The following is a 20,999-nucleotide window of genomic DNA, read 5'->3' on the forward strand; positions in this document are numbered from 1 at the left end:
TGAAGGGCAAGACCCCCGTCCAGGCGATCGACTGGACGGCAGAGGCGGACGTCGCTTTTGCTGAGGTCAAGACCGCGTTGGCTTAGGCGGCTTTGCTGGCACACCCGTCATCTACGGCTCCCATCTCCATCACCACGGACGCGTTGCACGAGCAGTGGGTGGAGGGCGCTTGGCAGCCGCTCGCCTTTTTCAGCCGCCAGCTGACGCCCAGAGAACTCAGGTACAGCGCTTTTGACCGTGAGCTCCTGGGTCTTTATTTGGCCGTGCGGCACTTCCGTTTCATGCTGGAAGGCCGGGAGTTTACAACGTTTGTCGACCACAAGCCACTCACTTTCGCCATGTCTAAAGTGGCAGAGCCTTGGTCGGCACGTCAGCAGCGGCAGCTTTCCTACATCTCTGAGTTCACCACAGACATTAAGCACGTGGCTGGCAAGTCGAACCTGGTTGCAGATTGCCTCTCCAGAGTCGTCATCGGAGCCGTCCAGTTGGGCCTGGACTATACTCGCATGGCGGCGGACCAGGTCACAGACCCCGGCGTCCAGGCTCTGAAGGTGGAGGGTGCGGGGCTGCGCTTGGAGGACGTGGTGTTCGGCGACGCGGGCTGTGTGACGTCTCCACAGGCCTGTCGCGGCCAGTTGTTCCCGCCAGCTGGAGGCGCTCTGTGTTCGGGGCAGTGCACGGACTGTCACACCCCGGCGTTAAGCCTTCGGTGCGCTTGGTGGCCGCGAAGTTCGTCTGGCATGGGCTGAAAAAGGACGTGAGGACTTGGGCTGGTGAGTGCGTGGCTTGTCAGCGCGCTAAGGTGCACTGCCACACGAAGGCCCCTTTGGAGCGTTTCCTGGTGCCTGAGAGGAGGTTTGACCACGTCAACATCGACCTGGTTGGTCCATTGCCCTCCTCTCAGGGCTTTTCCTACCTCCTCACCATGCTGGACAGGACGACCCGGAGGCGGTCCCGCTCGTTTCGATGTCGCTTGCTTCATTGCAACGTGGGTGTGTCGTTTTGGCACCCCGTCGGACATTTCCTCAGACAGGGGCTCTCAGTTCACGTCCGAACTCTGGAACGCCGTGGCAGGCGGTTTGGGGGTTAAGCTGCACAGGACTACCGCTTACCACCCTCAGGCTAACGGCCTCTGCGAGCGCTTCCATCGCTCCATGAAGGCGGCTCTCAAAGCCGGCCTTACGGACGGGAATTGGGTCGACAAGCTGCCCTGGGTGATGCTGGGCCTGAGGACTGCGCCTAAAGAAGACCTGCAGTGCTCTACGGCTGAGATGGTCTACGGGCAGCCGTTGAGAGTTCCAGGGGATTTCCTCCCTAACGCATCGGCTCCCTGGTCGGCGTCGGCCCAGCGGGCTTTCCTGCAGGACGCCGCTGAGGCCTTTGCTCCGATCCCTACTACTCAGCACGGTACTCCGCTCGGCGGGGCACATGTTCATCCGGCACGATGCGCACATTGGCCCCCTGCAGCCCCCTTACGATGGGCCTTTCCAGGTCTTGGAGCATGGGGACAAGCACCTGGTGGTCGACCTGGGTGGCAAGGCCGAGCACGTCTCGGTGGACCGGGTGAAGGCTGCTCACCTGGACTTGGTCACCTGGACTTGGTGCTGGCTCGACCTCCGCGACGGGGCCGCCCCCCGGCCTCGACCCCTGTCACGGATTTAAGACCTGTTGTTCCGGTCCCTCACCTTCCGGGGGCCGCACAGGCGGAAGTTACTTTTCCGACTCCCGTGCTTAGGAGTCGTGGGGGTCGGCGTGTCGTTCCTCCCCGCCATGCTGATTTTGTTTATGTGTGAATTCTGGGGGGGCTTGTGTGGTGACACCATGTGGGACCATAATTCACCTTGCTTATTGTGTTGCCACACGGACCCTTTAGTGGGGAACACCTGTAGCTTTAGCTGCCATTCCTGCTAGCTCATCAGGCAGAGCAGTTCATGTGTTAACCTCTCTGATATTAATGGATAATAAAGATTGGAACTCCATTCTTAATACACCGCCTCCGACTCTCTTTTCACAGCACTACACGCTTCACAAAACCTTTTGGGAGTTTTACGGGGCGTGGTTTGCAATCCGCCCAGCCAAACAGAAATGGGAACCTTTTTCTCCCATGAAAGTACCTGCTCTCTAGCAGGGACTGAAAAGGGGGTGAAAAGGTTCCCATGAACTAAGTTCTAGTTCCGGATTTTTTTGGTTTGAACGCACATTTTCGGAACTATATCGGAACTATACTGGGAATAGTACTCCGGTGTGAAAGCGCCTATGGATTTCATATTTTATTCTCTGTGTCTGCTATAACATCAAACCACACACAATAACACAATATCTCCCCTGCCAACTGGGCTATCAGTAGTTTGGGGTAGAAGCCTTGGCTCTTTGCCTCTCAGGCTTTATAAACCGAACCGTCAGCCTGGCTGCCAGGGCTTTTGAAGGAAATTGTGTCAGCTTTGACTTTAACTAGCTGAGACTGAATGAGGTCATTTTTAGGTATTGTGTTACATGGCTTGAGTCTCCATTTTGTAACAGCTGCATGCGATGTGTGGCCGACTGCAGCCTCGGTCCAAAGCTGACCACCTATTCACTGCACAGGGCCGGTGGTATGCTGTCAGACAGACACGGTCCAACTGGAGGAGGTATGAAGGGGGTGGGGGTTGGTGTTGGACCCCTGGGGTCTGGATGTATGTGCCAACAGCCCATGTGCACATGTGGTGCGATGAAAAATGGACTGGCATTGTTTGATCCATGAATGTGAGACTCTGGTGTGAATCACACATAGGACTGTTAGTGAACAGACAGTCATAAAAAGATTTCCATATCTGCTCAGGGATGTTTGTTTTAACTCAGGAGGCAGGATATCTAACAATTTGAAGCTATTATTGACTATATTTGTTCCACAAAAGGAGCTGTAATTCTCAAAGCGATCAAAGCAAAATAGTCATAAAAGCCTGCTGACAGTCATTTAGGTAATTCACATATTATGACCAGTGGCAATGTTTTCGTTGCGGAAAATACTTTGCCATTGTAAAATTTGGGGCTGTTAAGCAGCCTGGAAAATGTTGCCCCATGTCAGCATAGTTAGGATGAATGAGGCAAAGGCCAGACGTGGGAATGGCTGGTGGCCAGTCTTTTGTGTGTGAAACTAGCAGGCTAGATACTGGATAACAAGAGGGGAGGGGGGCTAATTATTTTTAACAGCCTAACACTCCAATCAAATGAGCTTTCTGGAGATTTTTACACTCTGTTGTGGCTCACGTCACCAGGGTATATTAAACCTCTTAACAGAATGTCGACTTTGTTTGACTGCATTTCACACTAACAAGAGGCCTGTGGGGTTTATACAGGACAATCCAGTGACACACACATGATGACACAAACAATAGAACATACAAGCAACAGATATCCTAAAAAAAACATTTTCTTTCTTATGGCTCCAGGATTTTTGGGTTTGTTGTACTGCGTGCGAGAAACAAGCGACACACTGTATTTATTCAGTGAAAAAATGTGCAGAGCTTATGAAAAAGACGTTAGCGGTCATGGGGGAATTCTTGTCAAGGTAGCTCAGAATAGATTATGGCTTTTTTGTATACTCAATTGTTTTCTTGCTGCAAAGGAACAGACCTTTTTCAAACTAGAGGGGATGCTACATTAAAAAGAGCCAAACAGAGCGGTTCCTCAAAGATTGAGAACTCGCCTCAAAAACTCAAAATGATTGATTGACAATTTAAAAATGACAGTTTGTCCTTGAATTCCTTTTTGTCAAACAAGCCTATACTGTATAACATATTAAATAATTCTTTATGTGTACAACAATCCTTCAAATATTGTAAATCTAATATTGTATTTTGTCACTTTTTAAATCTTCAAGTTTATTGCAGATAACATTTAAAACATGAAATCAAAAATATTCTTGCTTGTTTTGAGGATATTAACATACAAAGTTGCCTTTCTTCACGTAAGCTAAGAATGGCACTGTTTTTCTCGGCGAAATTTCACTACTTCTACAAAAATACCTAAAATGGTAAATAGATCGAGAGATAAACATAGTGGAAGCAGAGAGAGCAAAGAGTGTATCAGCCTGATCTAACAGTGGTAGGTAAGGCCATTTGGAAGTGATTTATGTCCCGTTTTGCACTGATCCACAACCCTGCATTTGACGGGGTTAACTTTCATCAATCACTTCTCTGAAGGTCCCACTTTTTCCTCATCGCTTGACTGAATAATAGCTTCTGGTTTCTTGTACCCAAGGGACATGTAGTCTAGCCCTCATTTGTCAAAGGAAGATACCATCTCCTGACAAGAGAAAACTGGGGAATTCTTAGACACTTTGGGTTGAGCGCTCTCTATAACCGGGACTCAATGAAAATAGCTCCTGTTCTGAATATAAATCATAATTTCTCAGCATGTGGGTGTGATCACATTTAACCCACAAGAAAGGTCCACTATTGTCCAGCTATTCATCTTTCAAAAGGCCCTCAAAACCTCAACAGCGTCCTTTCCCCTTCAAAAACATCCCCACCCCTCTGTCTACCTGCTCTAATTAAGAGCCGGTCTAAGTGCTGCTGCTCTGTGTTGAGCATGTCTTCCTGTCTGGAGTACAGACTGTGTGTGTGTGTGTGTGTGTGTGTGTGTGTGTGTGTGTGTGTGTGTGTGTGTGTGTGTGTGTGTGTGTGTGTGTGTGTGTGTGTGTGTGTGTGTGTGTGTGTGTGTGTGTGTGTGGGTGTGTGTGTGTGTGTGTGTGTGTGTGTGTGTGTGTGTGTGTGTGTGGTACAAGTGTATTTATTTGATTGTATGTGTGCATGCTAGTCTATTAGCATGGCAAAAGGGGCACTCCAGCCAGTCTGTCTCGTGGTAGTGCTACTCAAACAGACAAAACCACTTCAATAGGCCGGTACAATAGCCAATGAGAAGCTTTTATCACACTATAGCCGCCAACAAAGCTCTCCAGTCTCCATTTGGCATCTGAAGATGTTATAATTAAACAATAGACTGGACATATATTCAAATGTACTTCAATACTTTAGAGTACATATTTAACCATCCACTCAGTCCCGGTAATACTGAGCATTGAGAGGCTAATATAGGGGAGGAATAGATATATTTCATGAACTTGAGCGAAGGAGGAACAAAAAGGCTCCTTAACTGTATTAAAGAGAGATACACACCTTTTTGTTTTATATATCTCTGTGTTTGAAAAAACGATTTGACTTCATTTTTAAATCCTGCAATCCAAAGGCTTTGAATGTTTGTACTCTATATGATAAAGCAGTGTACATCGGACCAAGAGTACAAAGAAATCTGTGAGGCCTGCATTTTATAAGACGAATCACATCGTTGTCTTAAAAAGCTAATGATCTTCAGTAAGCTTAAAGGTGGGGTAGGTAATTTTGGAGAAACCAGCTTGAGTGCGCTAGAATTTGTAAATACACAGCCGGAAAAAATTTGCCACTTCCTTACAGAGCCCCTCCTCCAACACACACGAACGTGCACATGACCAATGAGGGCACGAGATAAGTCTGTGGGCTGACAGGCAGGTAGGCCATCCAGTTATTTTAGCCGGGCCTACCCCACCTTTAAAGATAAACAGAATACGTTTGTTGAGGTCAGAATCTGTCTGCTGTAAAAAATGGAACAACTAAGGAGTAAATCTAAACGGTGGCTGCTCTGAAACAGCCAAAGTAACTAACATGCGTTCTCAACTTTCATGTCAGAAAACCACAAAGCCCCCTTCTTTGCTGCACCTTCCCTGAATTGTTTTCTCAGCAACATTGAATTCAAGCTCCGTGCCTTTACCACTCGCCTTTGTTCCCATTGTGCACATGGACATCCCAGACAGATCAGAAATGTAGCGTGTCCTGTAGGAAAGATTCATAAGCTTTTAACATGCCATGGTGGCAGCAGGATTTTAGTTTCAGTTTTAGCACTCCATATGGTACTGCAGCTGAACTACTTACACCACCCAGCTGCTCGTGACACATTTATTGGCACAAAATGCAGCATCAGTGTCCGCTTCGTCCAGACTGTCTGTCAGTCGCCATAAGGACAAGATTTGACTCGATTAATTGGTTGAGAGGACTTGTTAGACAGACGATTTAATGTATTCATATTAAACAGTCATGCTTGATAGAGTATCAACGCTCGCATGGATTTGTTTCAAATGTGTATTCTTTCATGGAAACGATCACTATATTCTAGTGATTAGAATAATGTGTTTGAAAATAGTGTTTTTGTTGTTTCTATTAATTTGTCCTCTCTGACGACTTCTGCTACTTACCTAACAGCTAAAAATAAATGTGGCTTGTGATAGATGACTCATACTTTGTAGCAATTATTTCTGTCCTTAGGAGACTGAATACAAAAGATTTAAAACGGCATGTGTCTCATACAATATCACTTTAATCCTTGACTTCTTCGTTGGATGTAATGTCTGTTGTTTATCATGGTAAACTTGGATTTGGGTTTTTTTTCTGGTTAATTCTCTCAACTAGTTTGTCTCCATGGCAGCAATAAATAACCTGCAAACACATTTCCCCCCCCAAAACTCTATTTTGATAATAGAGTAAGTTCAAGGAGTTTTTCCAGTATGAGGCCACAGCAAGAGGCAAAGCACCTTTTGAAAGACATTTGAAGGAACCAAGGCCACACAGGGAGGCCATTGGAGTGTTGTGCTGATGCGCTGCTAGATAGGCATGGCATAGTCAAAGCAAAACCTTGTGTTGTTGGCCCTCTCTCGCACCTTTTACACTTCTCTCATCTTCTACTATTCACCGTCACTGACATGCTCTTATCCCTGCATGAATCCACACACACAATAAGGCTTAAGGGATCCTTTTCTCTGAGAGGAGATAGGCCCGTAGACCAAGACAAAGGCTTCAAACTATCCAAATTATCTCTTCTGGGTGTTCCTCAAAAGGTATTATAGCTATCTGGGTGAATCATCTTAAATGCTTTTGCCCCCAATGCAAAGCAAAAAGTCTTATTGTGCAAATTGCACATCATAGTGGGGTGTTTCTTTTTTTCACTAAGTTGTAATTTTGTGTTTGCGCACGGCCACAATATATCCAAAAATGTTACAGAAAGGTTTGATCTTGTGTGAATGTTGAGTCTGTGCACACAAGATGCTTATTAAAGCAAGAGGGGGAATTTTTCTTCCATCTGATTTATATCAGGTGCAAGACCATGGATGGGTAATTTGGCTGATAGAAGCATTTTTATTACAGAGCTCTAGTTTAAGTGGAAATGATAGGCCTGCTTTACAGCGTTCGTGGACTGGATTTACCCCCTTTTGTCGACAGCTGATTCTCCTGGAATGTTTGATGAGATTCATCCTCTGAAAAGGAGCTTTACCTTAAATGTGTAGCAATACCCAAGATGGAGACAAGCTGTGAGGTAAACCTGGGGCCAGATGTAGATGTATATTAGTCCTAAGGGCTGGAAATGATGCACATGAATGCGTACCCATGGTTCCACAATCATTGAGATTTATAAAACCGAACCAGGTGTAACCACATATTACATATATGTACATATTTAATTCTATCTGGGTGCGCTCTATCGGTCTCTGTAGGTACAAAGTTAAAACCATGATGCATCTGGCCCCCTTGTTACAAACTGACAAGACAATTATCCGCCCTGTTACACATTCCTGAACCAATGCAGACATTTTTAAACACACCAACAAAATGGATATAATTGAGTACAATTAAACTAAACATGACTTCCACTGCTTTTAAAAGCTGAAGCACGAAGTCTTTGCTGCCACACCAGCAGTTCCCATTGGATGGTTTACACAATACATCACGTTACGGTTGTTTTCTGCTACCACAACTATTTTTAAAGTATTTGATGAGAGCGGGGGTTTTCAGTATCATGTCTAAAAAACCTTGGTGCTGTCACATTCCTTCACTGCTACAAATGGCAGCAGTGCTCCTGTTTTTGTCTGACAAAGGGCTGTTGTTTTCCCAGCCTTTTCTCTTTTCGCATGCCAGCCTCTTTGGCTCAGTGCAGCTGCTGAGGCATTAGAATGAAATTATGTGAAATATGTTTTACTTATGACACCGTCAATATGGTCAGAACACTGATTCTGTACACCTCTTCTTCCTGTATGACCCCTGTGTTTCCTAGGCATATGATATGGTGAATATACCACGTTTAGAGACATGCATGTTTAGATTTCTCCTCCATGACCTCAGCAAACCCATAAACTCTCGCGGTTGTTTTAGACGTGCAGGCATTAGAAAGGACTTAGCAGCAAAACACAAATGAATCCAAAAAACCTCTCAATCCTTTCAAGGCAATCCTCAGTTATTTTTCTTCCAACGCCTTGTTGAACACATGTGCTTTCTATAACTTTAATGATCCATGACGAAAATTATAAAATTGTTAGGCTACAGTCAGACAAAGCCTAATGTCAAGGGTTTTCATAAAATGTGCCTCTGCAGGAGTCTCTTTCACCATGTCAAAGTAGACAATGATGGATTATTGGCAAGGGTGCAAAGACCAGAGAAACTGCTTTTCAAGGGAAATCCGGTAAAAAAAGAAATCTTTTATGAACAGAGTTCTCTGAGAAGTGCTAAATGTCAATGGTCTGGAAAATATTCCAGCTCTATTAAAATGCACTGCAGCCTGATTCCTCAGCAAGTTTGTGAAATTGATTTGGTGTGTTTCAGACAGCCACAGACCGTGCAGAGCGTATCCACAAAGTGTGAAATGACGGAGAAGAACAAATAAATAAGACTGGAGTGTTGACAGATAATGTGAATTGTATTCCTAACGGGGCATATGAAAATGAATTTACCACTGTTTAATACAAGGCTAATGTGAAAAAGCTAAATATAGGATCCACTAATTTTCCATATTGAATGACGTTTATAAGGCTATTACTTTTAACAACATGGTTTTCAAAGCTATTATATCTCTGTTTGTTTGGTTTTAGAGAGTAATTGGCCCTAATGCTTTGTCAATACACTTGGAACTGAGTGGAAGATTGTGTCTTCAACAAACGTACTGCCTAGTATGCTCTAAGTTTCAGCAAAATAACTGAGGTCAGAGAGTGCTAAGTTGGCTCAAGAATGCTAATAGTTCATAATCATCTTTGTAATTTCAGACAAATCGGTTGAAAAGGCCAATGTGCTGGCTGACCTCTGATTTTCTGATTTGGTACTTTGTACTCTCCCCAGAATTGGCGGCCCGTGACAACGAGAGAACTGCATTGAAACGATCTGACATGAGTATAAATACTTTCCATGGGTAATTGACCCTTTTCCTGGACACACACACACTCCAAGATCAAAAGGGTATATCCTCTAGACTCCGAGAGCCACTGATTAAACACATTTCAGAGGTATTTCCCTTCCATTTGGGAGATCTGTCAAAGGTGTGTGTGTGTGAGATATAAGGCCAGATAAATGAAGGGCTCTATGTGATATCCTCTTGATATGAGAGTGCCATGCCTTTTTGAGAAGGAGGAGTGTCAGTGTCTCATACAATGAAAATACTTATGTAAAGTACAAGTACCTCAAAATTGTACTTAATTACAGTACTTCAGTAAATGTACTTAGTTACTTACCACACATCTTAACCAAAATGTATGTAAGAGAGTAGACAAAACAACTTGATAGTTTTATAATGAACACTTTTATACTTAATAAAACCAAGCTTTTAAGCTGCTGCTTTAGCAGACGGGCCAGTCAGTCCATTCAGCAGGGTGTTCTGGGGGCCATGGCTCTTGGAGGCGATGTATTTGGCGTGTTGAGCCTCTGCTTTAAGCCGGCGCTAAAAATAATTGTATTTCTGGTTTATATTTAGACTACTTTAATTCATCTTTATTTTAAATAAATATTTGAATGCAGTAGGTAGCCACCTGATTTCTTAACTAAAAATACAGTTATACTTTTGATTAATTTATTAAGCTTAAAAAGCATTTGTTTACTATTACTACATTTTTGATCTGAAATATCTTGGTTTCTCTTTTCTAAGGTGACATTGTTACATACACTTAAGCACAAATGGTCTTATTGTTGTTTGTTTTCTCTTGTTTTTATTTGCATTGCACTTCATATTTAGGTTATTGAAAAGTTACAGAAAGTAATCAGGTTACACTACTTTTGTATTTTGATACTCAGATTAAGTTACTGATTACATATTTGATCGTGTAACTAATTGAAACGGATTCGATTTTTAAAGTAACCTCCCAACCCTGATGATGATACATACCATCAGACTTCGCAGGATGGAGGTGGTAGTTGGAGTTATCCTTGACAGGCCTACTGTCCATTGCTTTCTCTGCAAGCCAGTTGTTGTAGACACTTTTCTTGTTCAACGCTTTCTTACTAAAGAAAACAAAGAAACAAGGTAAATAACAATAACATGAAATCTATTAGAAAGTGGACTTGAGGCTGTTGCTTTTAGCATACGGACCAGTCCAACAGTCCATTCAGCAGGGTGTTCTTGGAGGCGTGTTGAGCCTCTGCTTTCAGCTGGCGTTTCTCCAGCTTCATCGCATGGTTCCTCGCATGGTTCCTCGCATGGTTCCTCGCATGGTACAGTCCAACCCAGTGTCCAACTGGCAGTCTGTCCTTCTGCATGGACTGCAGGGTCTCCTTGACCTCAGCTGTTTTTCCAGCTGTTTTTCCTTCAGATATTAGAAGATAAAAGTGTATTGGAAAAATTGAACAAAAGGCCACAGAAGAGGAAAATTACACACAGGCTTGTGGAGTTTCAGATTACATGTAACGACATAACGTTATCAGGATACAAGAAAAAATTACAATGACATTAAAAAAAACTAATCAGATTACTGTTACATAAAAAACATAGAGATTACAAGCAGGATTACACTGTTACAAGACATTTTCAAATAAAGATCGATATATTATAGGTTAACTGACCCAATACAGTTTGAAATCTGTTGACACAATACATTTAATTAATGTCAAAGTTTCATTTCTTTCACTGTAACGGATTACATTTAAAAAAGTAACCCTCCCAACCCTGATGATACATACTGTCAGACTTTGGTTTTGGTTTGGCAGCAAACAGGAGATAGGTGGAGTCATCAACGACAGGCCTACTGTCCATTTCTTTCTCTGTAACCCAGTTGTTGTAGAGAGTTTTGTTTTTTCTCTCAGGTGACTTCAGGTCAGGGGTCAGGCTATCGGCCTCCTCTCGCCTCTTCTCTTGCTCTTCATTCAGTGCGATGACATTGTAAGTTGGGGTTTTGACTCCCTTCAGCATCACCTGTTGCCACTGAAGCCTCCTGTCTTTCTCCATGGCTGCTTTCTTGAGACTTTCTGTCACTTTTTGAGTCTCTTCTCTGTCCCTCTCGCTTTTTGCCAGGGTCTCCAGTGCAGCTGTTTGTCTGCGCTCCATCTCCACTGCTTTGAGCTCCACATACATTTTTCTTCTGACCTCCACCTTTCTCTCCTCTGGGGTCAGTGTGGACAAAGTGTGGGCAAGCTCCATCTCAGCAATGAGGTGTTGTCTAGAACACATGTTGTCGTTCATAATTTGAACTTGTGCTCTCTGTGTAGGTTTTCTAATGCTTTCTCTCCAGAAGGTTTGTTTGAAATGAGCAGAGAGAGTTCCGTTGGTATGGAGACCCAGCAGAGTTCCATAGTCATATGTTGTGAACATTCCGGAGCAGAATTCTTCTCTAGAATTCCTAATATGCCATATAAGGTAACACTGTTTAACTACTGTATGTACTTCGGCTAATGTGTTATTCTGGGTCTATATTTATTGATGTTAAGTCCCTTTTTTGAAGTATTTTGGTTTCTTTCTGCAGTTGTTTTGAATCTATTTGAATTGATTTTATAATTATCCCCCTTTGACACTTTTTCATGGTTGCTACATGTCCCTTTAAAGGTCACCTATTATGCAAAATCCACTTTTTCATGTCTTTTATGCATAAACATGTGTTCCCTCTTTGTAAAGAGATTCTGAAAGTTTCAGGAAAAAATATCCGCTCACTTTTTGTCCTGATCCATTTATATAAAAACCTGTCTGAAAATCAGCTGATCAGATTTTGGCCACTTTATGATGTCATAACAATTTTTTTGGCTTGTGTAACCATTAGCCAATCACCCACTAAGGTAACACCCGCCCAGTGCACCTTACCACCTGAATCTTCAGAGACATGTTTTGTATATATCTGAGACCTATAATATATTGATGAAAAACAGTATAATAGGGGACCTTTAAGTAACGTTTTGCAGGTGAAGGGGCCAGAGTGTCACTGTCCCCATGGTCTGTACCCTGCAGGTCTGTTCAGTTATCCATCATAATCAAAGATAAAGCCAGGAAACTCGGCTTCAGACATATACAGTCCCCATGAAATTACACTGTTGACACTTGACTTTACCTCTATTGCCGCGCTGGAGTTAACCTTTTGGGGTTTTAGTTAAATATATTGATTAATATCAAATGGATCAATGACATTTAGGCTCCACATGCAGCTTAAGACATCTTACCCTGAGAAGAAACTGTATGTTGTTGGAGATTCAGTTGACTCAATTAACATAATTCAGCTGTTTGTGTGCTGTATGTGATCATTTAGCTTGTGCATGTGTGTTGCCCTTTCTTCATATCTACAGTACATGGTGCACATCTTTAGCTGATGTGGCGTGTTGCCAGCCAAGTCTCCGTGTTTCTCAAGAAAGACAAATGGCATTGTTCCAGGAGCCAATACCAGCTTTACTGCCAAATCCCTGCCGGCTGGACTGAAATTTCAGCCATGTAGAGAGCGCAGGAGAAGGAGCAGGGCCCGACAAAAGATGACATTGGCTTGTAAGTTTTAGGCGATGATGCTCAGGGGGATTCCATTATGTTGCTGTCACACAGCATTAGGCGAGACAGCAAACACTTTCATGTGTGGATTATCATTTACCCATTGGAGATAATAGATATTTTCCTTAGCTAATCCATTCCTCTATTGATTATTTTCCCTTTATTAATAACTTCTTGCAAGCAAGCACATTTTAATAAGTGCAAGAATGCTGACATCCAAGAAGCAGGAACAGAGGACCGTGTTTCACAGAGATAGGTTCCTCTTCTTTTTCTTACAAATATCAGATCCATGTTCATTTCAATAGCAAAATATGTATACATATAGTGTGATTAATCTATATGACAGAAACTCAATGGAAAAAATATTTAAGTGTGTGCAAGTTTCAGTAGAAGTGTTAAGAAATATATGAAAATATGTCAGATAGTGAAAAGTTCAGGTCAACGCATGGTCAAATTTTTTCATGTTTTTTCCACAACGTCTGGAAATGTCTTTATTCATGACACAGAAGAACATTGGCTTCACAGTTAAAGAAGAAAAGAAGCAGATAAGACCATCAGTAACCTTAACAAATGATAAACAATACATCAATATTGAAATGTCTCCACAGTTTCCTGTCTCACATGTACTTGTGATCAGACCACACCTCGTTTGCACCGACTTTGAACCCCCACCACTATATTGGCTGAATTAAAAACATTAATGAGGACAATTCTACATATGAGCCATGATATCAATTTTGAAGTTGCAGCGAAAAAGAAGATGTTGCTGCTTCAAACTCTACTTCCCAGGTCCACAGCATATCATGATTAAGCTAATTGTCCTTCGACACACATACTTCTAACATCTATTTACAGCATCACTGTAAGTATACAAGTAACAAAGACAATTTAATTTGGATTCAGTTGTACATTATCAAGGTAAAAAAATAAGCCTTTATATGTCTTAGCTCCTGGGATGGCACATTCAGATGTTTAGTGTCTTGAGGCCCTTCGTCCTCGGCTTCGGCACAGGGGAAGGTTTTTGTCCTTCAGCATCTGCGGACAGCTGTGCTGGCTTGTTTTCAGTCTGAGCTTCAGGTTGTGTAACATTCTCACAACAGTCTTTGAGTAAAGAAGTTTGACTCACGGTTGGAGCGTCCTCAGTTTGGTGCATTGTCTCATAAACTGGGCTGATGTTAGGCTCTAGTTTGTTTAGAAAAGGCATCCTGAGCCCCTTTTGATCCCTGCGTCTCATTTGTGTTTTGATGCGTCTGTTGCGGCAACATAATGTGATGATTATGACGAGCAAAAGCAGAATCAGACCTGCCACTCCTGCCAGCACTGCTAAAACAGTTTGGGATTTCAAACAGAACAAAGGTGGCGGTGGTGGACTTTCACAGGTTGGACGGACAGTGTCACTCTTCTCCTTGCTGACTTTGTTTGCCACACTACATGTAAAGCTCCGCACAACTTTCTGCTGTGCCAATGATATGCTCAGGGTTTGTTTAGTTTCGCTTAAAGTCTTATCATCCATGAAGACAGTCCATGAAAATGTCAAACCCTGAGGATTAGCTACATTGCAATTTAGAATAACAACACTTGTCTTGACACAAATGTAAGTGAGTTGAGGTTTCGCTACCTTGTCCATCACACAGAGACTGCCATTCCATGTTTTAGCCAGAGTACGATTGGGATTCACGACATCTGCTTGGTAGATCCCTGCGCTTGAGAATTGTAGGTTCTTCAGGAAAAGAGATCCGGTTTTAGAGATGTCCTCTGCTTTTCCATGAGACACTCTGCCCTGCTGTCCGCGGAAAATGATCTTTGTATTATGAGTCCATCTCAGCTCATGTACCCCAAGTCCCTCAAAGACAAACGGCAGAGTTAGATTCTGTCCAACTAAGGCATACAAATCACAAGGGTCTTTGTTTGCTGCTGAGAGATCCATGATTCCTGAAAAAATGACGAGACCAAGAGTGGCAGCAAGACATGCCATGGTATATAAGACTAGATCAACGTATCTGTATAAAAATCACTTGAGCGTAATTATAATTTTTTTTCTCAATTGTATCTTTGATTTGAAAGCCCTGATCAAGAAGCAGTCCTGTCCAAATGAGTGGCAGGAACTGAAATGATATGTCCTTGAAGAGTAGTCGGTTTTAAGGAAGGAAGGAAACGTTATTAGTCAGGTCTGCTTTCAGTTCTCTGATCATGACAAAAACTTGGTTAAAGTCATGTGGCAACCAACATGTTCTGCCCACATGGAAAATATATATATACATACACATATGTGTCCTAGGTTGCAATTGACTGCAATAAGCATGACCCGATGGCAAAACAATTGCAGGTAAAATATTGCTGAATGAACCACCATTACCACATCATATGTTGTTTTACTTCTGCTTAGAAAAAAAGATTGCAGTTGAGTAAGATTTGCTACATTATGAAATCTATCTTATAGATATTCCGTTTCTGGTTGATTAATTTTACTTGTTTGGGTTGTGTGTTTAATGTATATAAAATAACGAAAAAGGATCAAATAATAGCACTTTTACTACTGGCTCAAATAAATGCTACTTATGACTTAAAGAATAACAAAATCAAACCAAACTGTTGAAAATCAAAGACGGACACACTTTGCCTTAGAAACGTTTGTCAATTGGACTAAACCCAAAGAAGCTGACACAATCTCCTGCACCTTCGTCTGGTCACTTAACAAAACATGCTTTTACTCAATATTAATGTATTTTTTAGCCTGTTCAAAATCTTGCCTTGTACAGCATTACACTTCTGAGGTGAACATCTCAGACATTGTATATATTTTGTCAAGTACACAGATCATGAATATCTGTGAGGTAATACCTGGCTAGATGTTTGTCCTGCAAACAAAACGCAGACACCAAAGCACAGTGTAATATATCGAGTTAAGACACAAAGTATATTAAGTTACAGAAATAGCATGAAATGAGTTTCAAGATTTATTTGTAGTCAGATATTTCCCTCCTGGCTTTTCGGTTATTCTTCTTTATTCATTAATTATGCTTTTTGCCTGTCAAAGAATACAAATGAATTGTATTTGTCTAGCCTATAAATTAGTTTAGTCATGGCTGCCTTTCTTGATAAAGCAATTAAATAAAAACAATTATGCCAGTTTTAAATATCAGTTGAGCAAGCAGCTCGACTAAAGAGCATTTACACTGTAATTTATAATTAGAGGTGGGGCTTAACTGTCAATTTAAGATTTAATTAAACAACTTCAATAAATCTTCCCTTGAGGAAAGAGCTGTTATACAGAAAGCCGCAAAACAGTCTTTCCTTTGCGAAACATAACATACGCTTCAGACAATCCTAGCTATTCTGACCTCAGTTGGCTTTGTGGTTTTAATATAAGTCTCCAAGTGGCACACTATCCTTTCATTTTTTATTAGGTGGATCGGAAAACTGAGTTGGCATTTTTTTATGTTATTAAATGACAAATTAGCTCTTCAAATGCACATCATAATCAAGCGAGCTTTCTGTAAATCCCCTACAGCGTTTCCAGTAAACCAAAGTCATTGTTCAGTTAACATCTAGAAATACCCTTGTCATGTTATAATTCATGGCATCTGCAAACCGCAACTAATCTCATGCAATTAGCAGTGATTCACAATCTTTCTGTAACTCTCAGCACCTTCAAAGATAAGCATAGCAAGGAAGAACACCTGTTTCTTTTAGTTTCACCGTCATTACAATTTTTCCTACCCTGAGGGAATAGATTGATGTAAAATGTTAGCTTTTCGGAGGGGGCGTATACTGAAAGCCGAATGCAATGAATTCCTGGTTGCAAATGTTGTAAAGATTATATCTATCCCAAAGAAGTGTGTGTGTGTGTGTGTGTGTGTGTGTGTGTGTGTGTGTGTGTGTGTGTGTGTGTGTGTGTGTGTGTGTGTGTGTGTGTGTGTGTGTGTGTGTGTGTGTGTGTGTGTGTGTGTGTGTGTGTGTGCTTGCATTTTATATCATAACTGACATGAACCAACAAAGGTTTTCTTTCCATATCTGAACCATCTCTATCCAATGTTGTACTGTACGTTCCCCGTCTGGAAACACCATCAAAATATGAATGCTTTGGAAAATGGAAACTTTTTTTTATACAAGCCATACACTGATAAATCTCCCCATTAATATTATGCCTTTGGTTCTCAATTCTCATTAAACAAACACCCTCCATGGATAAATCATTGCCAATTAAGAGGACATTTGCTCTGCAGGGGACCAACGTTCAGATTCATTGTGGCTGTGGGGACAGTTTGTGAGTAGTGGGACATTTTAGTTTTGTCTCTGTGATTATTTGCAGTGTTTTAAATGAGACTATAATGTCTGTATGAAATCCATACACCATCTATCATCTTTAACTTAATGGTATTAATTAACATCCACATCTTATTAACCAGTTAGAAATTATATCAATCTTCATATATACCCTGTGCCTCTCGCCAAATGTAAAACACACTCATAGCAAGTGTTTCATTTTGAAAGCAATGAGATGAACTGAAGCCAAGAGAATGAAAAACATATCACTGTCCAAATACTTGCAGCCTGCACAATATTATATATTCATCAGGGACACACACAGCACCACTATATTAAAGGTAAATCAACCTCAGTCTGCCTCTTGTCAACATTAATGTTTTTCATATCCACAATCTATGGAAACAGTGTTTCCACCTCATATCTTTTCTATAAAATCTATATATTATTTGTTTTCTTGGAAGAAAGATGACTTTTGTGGTTTCTTTATTTGCTCAATCTTCAGTTGTATTGTGAAACATATCAAGGTTGTTGTACTGGAAGCTTGAGCCACATCTGTGATCTGTCCGTTACAATGGAAGAAGAAATAAGTCTGTTCACTTCTAGTCCTCATTTGCTATCATTCCTGTCCTTGTCTCATTGGCAAGTATTTCCTAACACTAGACTGTTGACAGATATTAAGAAGAGGAACTGTGCTGTGGTGAAGAAACACTTGTGACATGAGGTCAACGCAAGAGTTTCCATGATCAGTACTGAAATGATTCAACCAAAAGAGCACAGTTATTTTTAAATGACCATAATCTCTTTAGGTAAACGAAACATCACAACAAGAAGACCCTGATTTTTCATAATTATTATTATTGAGGGCACTCCCATTGTGTTTATGATGACTACAATAATTGCCAAAGGTTTATGATTTATTACGAACAGAACCATTTGTGCCTGATGTCAAATTAAACCCAACCGTTTTATCATCAGTTTTTTCTCCCGTCTGTAATATGCCCTCTTAATTGCTACAAAGAAAGGTCTGAAAGGACCGGGCATGGGTTAATTGGTCCCTGTTCCCTGTCCCTTAAGCTCTGGGCAGGGAGCCTGTCTGCCTAGCTGATGTTTAATTCAGAGGCCCAGATGGAGGCGTAACGGCCTGGCTGTGAGATCCTTGATTCACACTTTCCCCAGACGTGGCTGTGACGATGGCCCTGGGGGGATGAGAGGGTCTGGAGGGCCCCTCCTTTCCTCCAAAGTCAGTATAATCGGGGACAGTGATATCATTCTGAGCTGAGTACTTTGAAGTGGTTGGACAGCTGCTCTCTATTGGCCTTTGTCACAACTAAAATGATAACGAACCAGAACTAATTGATTGCAGTGAAGTTGTGACAATTCACTTGGAGCTGTTGTATAGACTGTAACTTTTGTAAACAGTTGAAATGTCATGCAAGAGCCAGAGAGAAAGGAAAGGGAGCTCCCAAGCTAACCTTAAATCAAACTTCTGGTTAACCTTGCGATCCAACATATACAGTACATGTATTTTTTGGAGTTTGTGGAAAAAAAATATATTTTTAACAAACTATATACAATATTACTCTGGCTAATGTTTAAGACCTGTGCTTGCAGGTTGATAGCTAGCTAACAACAAGTAAGCAGTTTGCTCAGCAGGCACAGTAGCTTGCAGACTAGGCTGCATTACCAAGATATTTTATGAAGCACAATTATTTCACAGATTGATAAATGATCAACGGCATCTTTTTATCTCTGTCTTAACTTACATTTGAAAGAGACTCAGGCTACTAATTTACAAATTAAAAACACGTAGGGAAATATATAGGGGACATACAGATCCTCCAAAACGAAGTAAATTATGGGAGAAGGTTTTTAATTTTTTTTTATTAATCAAGGTCCAGACACAGGTCAGAAGTTAACTGTCATACATTGACATAATGTAAGACAATTATTCACCATCTGACACTTAAAGTAATCTCATCAGCCTACAGAGAGTGCACACAATAATCATATTAGCTCCCCCATTTGCATAATCCTGCATAATTCCTCTCTCAGCTCTATCCCATTAACCTTGACATTTTGGTTCGATTATATAAGAACCCCAATGAGGATAAACTAAAAGTTTATTCACTTCAAACTCAGGTTGCTGTGATTGAAGGTATACATTTAAAGGGGACCTATCATGCAAAATGCACTTGTTTGTCTTTTATATAGACCCTCCAGAAAAACGCGGGCTAAAATCCTTGATTATGCGATCAAACATGCTGGGTTTTATGTGATTTTATGCGGTGAAATTGCGGGAAGTTGCGAAATATGCGGAAAAAATAAATATTGGGCTGTCTTATTTATTTATTCTCTCACACACAACTTGCCACTAACGTTAAACCCATTTACTATTCAATTAAACACATTCAATGTGTATTTATTGTAAAAGCAATTGGGCTATTTTAATCACACTCTCTCTCTCTCACACCAACACGTTCTCACTCCCATCCCGTTACATATTGACGGACGGTCAGGGCCCCTCACCGTCGCTATATTACGTACAGGGTACCCCTTGACCGTCAGGCTTCTACGGGCAGGGCGTCCCATAGACCTTCATTGCGGACAGCGGACCCCTTGACCGTCAGGTTTCTACGGGCAGGGCGTCCCATAGACCTTCATAGATGACGTGATCAACAACAATGGCCGACCTTCGTGTTATTCTCGGTGGAAAAGGCCTATTTTAAGGTTCATTTGGCCATTAAAATGCGTTTTGATGTCATTTTATGCGATTAATATGAGTTGTCATTTCTGATTATTTGTGCACTAGATGTACATGATGTTTAGTTTGCTAGTTATGATGAAGATTACTTCATGAATGTGTACACATTCATGGTTGCTGAGGTGGTTGCTATGGACGCTGCAACAGCTCCCAGACCACGTGATCAACAACAATGGCCGACCTTCGTGTTATTCTCGGTGGAAAAGGCCTATTTTAAGGTTCATTTGGCCATTAAAATGCGTTTTGATGTCATTTTATGCGAGTAATATGAGTTTTTATTTCTGATTATTTGTGCAGTACATGTACATGATGTTTAGCTTGCTAGTTATGACGAAGATTACTTCATGAATGTGTACACATTCATGGTTGCTAACGTTCTTTTGCGTAATATAGCGACGGGGAGGGGCCCTGACCGTCCGTCAATATGTGATGGGTTGGGAGTGAGAACGTGTTGCTCACACACACACACACACACACACACACACACACACACACACACACACACACACACACACACACACACACACACACACACACACACACACACACACACACACACACACACACACACACACACACACACACACTTCTCCGCCTCATTCTGTTTTCATTTACTCGTTCGTTATCTGACCAGCTTCAATCTTGTTGGCTACTCACCTCGTTTCTTGTAGCCCTCGAAAGGGTTTTGGAGGTTGATGCCTCGGTGAACTTGAGTTGTTTGGCTTTCTTGTCCGCAGCAGCAGAAAGCATTTTCGAATGTTTGAATGAATCAAAGTGGGTCGTCACCGTGGATTTTCTCGTTATGCTCCAACACAGTTGCACGGGGTGCAGAATAGTTTTCCTCCACTTTTGTGCAAGACATCGGGGTACTGCTTTGCCCGGTCTTTAGCAGAAATGTTCGTCGGTAAATGAGATGGATTAGATTGTTTCATCTTGGTGTTTTCTCTCGTGTGAGCTCCACACGTTCACTCTACGGTGTTGTTTACCTTCTGTGATGCGTGAGCTGATGACGTCGCGTTATCATCATCATCATCACTTCACGTCAAGACGAGTTAACTTTTTTTTCTTCTCAACTTTGTGTGGAAAAATGCGGGGATTATGCGGCCTTTTGATAAATATGCGGCCTTTTAAAAATCTGCGCCATTTTGCTGATTATGCGGTAAATTCTGCGATCGCAGAATCGCGTTTTTCT

At 41.7% G+C, this 20,999-nt stretch overlaps 1 protein-coding gene across 1 annotated transcript; it reads right to left on the reverse strand.

The window, feature by feature from the left end:
- Positions 1-13,246: 13,246 nt before the first annotated feature.
- Positions 13,247-14,867, reverse strand: LOC117547874 (T-lymphocyte surface antigen Ly-9-like). The gene has a single exon (XM_034218768.1). It carries the CDS (start codon positions 14,750-14,752, stop codon positions 13,742-13,744), a length of 1,011 nt encoding a protein of 336 aa, XP_034074659.1. The 5' UTR covers positions 14,753-14,867; the 3' UTR covers positions 13,247-13,741.
- Between the last annotated feature and the right edge of the window lie 6,132 nt (positions 14,868-20,999).

Source organism: Gymnodraco acuticeps, unplaced genomic scaffold, assembly GCF_902827175.1.
Source record: "Gymnodraco acuticeps unplaced genomic scaffold, fGymAcu1.1, whole genome shotgun sequence".
NCBI classification, from domain to species: domain Eukaryota; kingdom Metazoa; phylum Chordata; class Actinopteri; order Perciformes; family Bathydraconidae; genus Gymnodraco; species Gymnodraco acuticeps.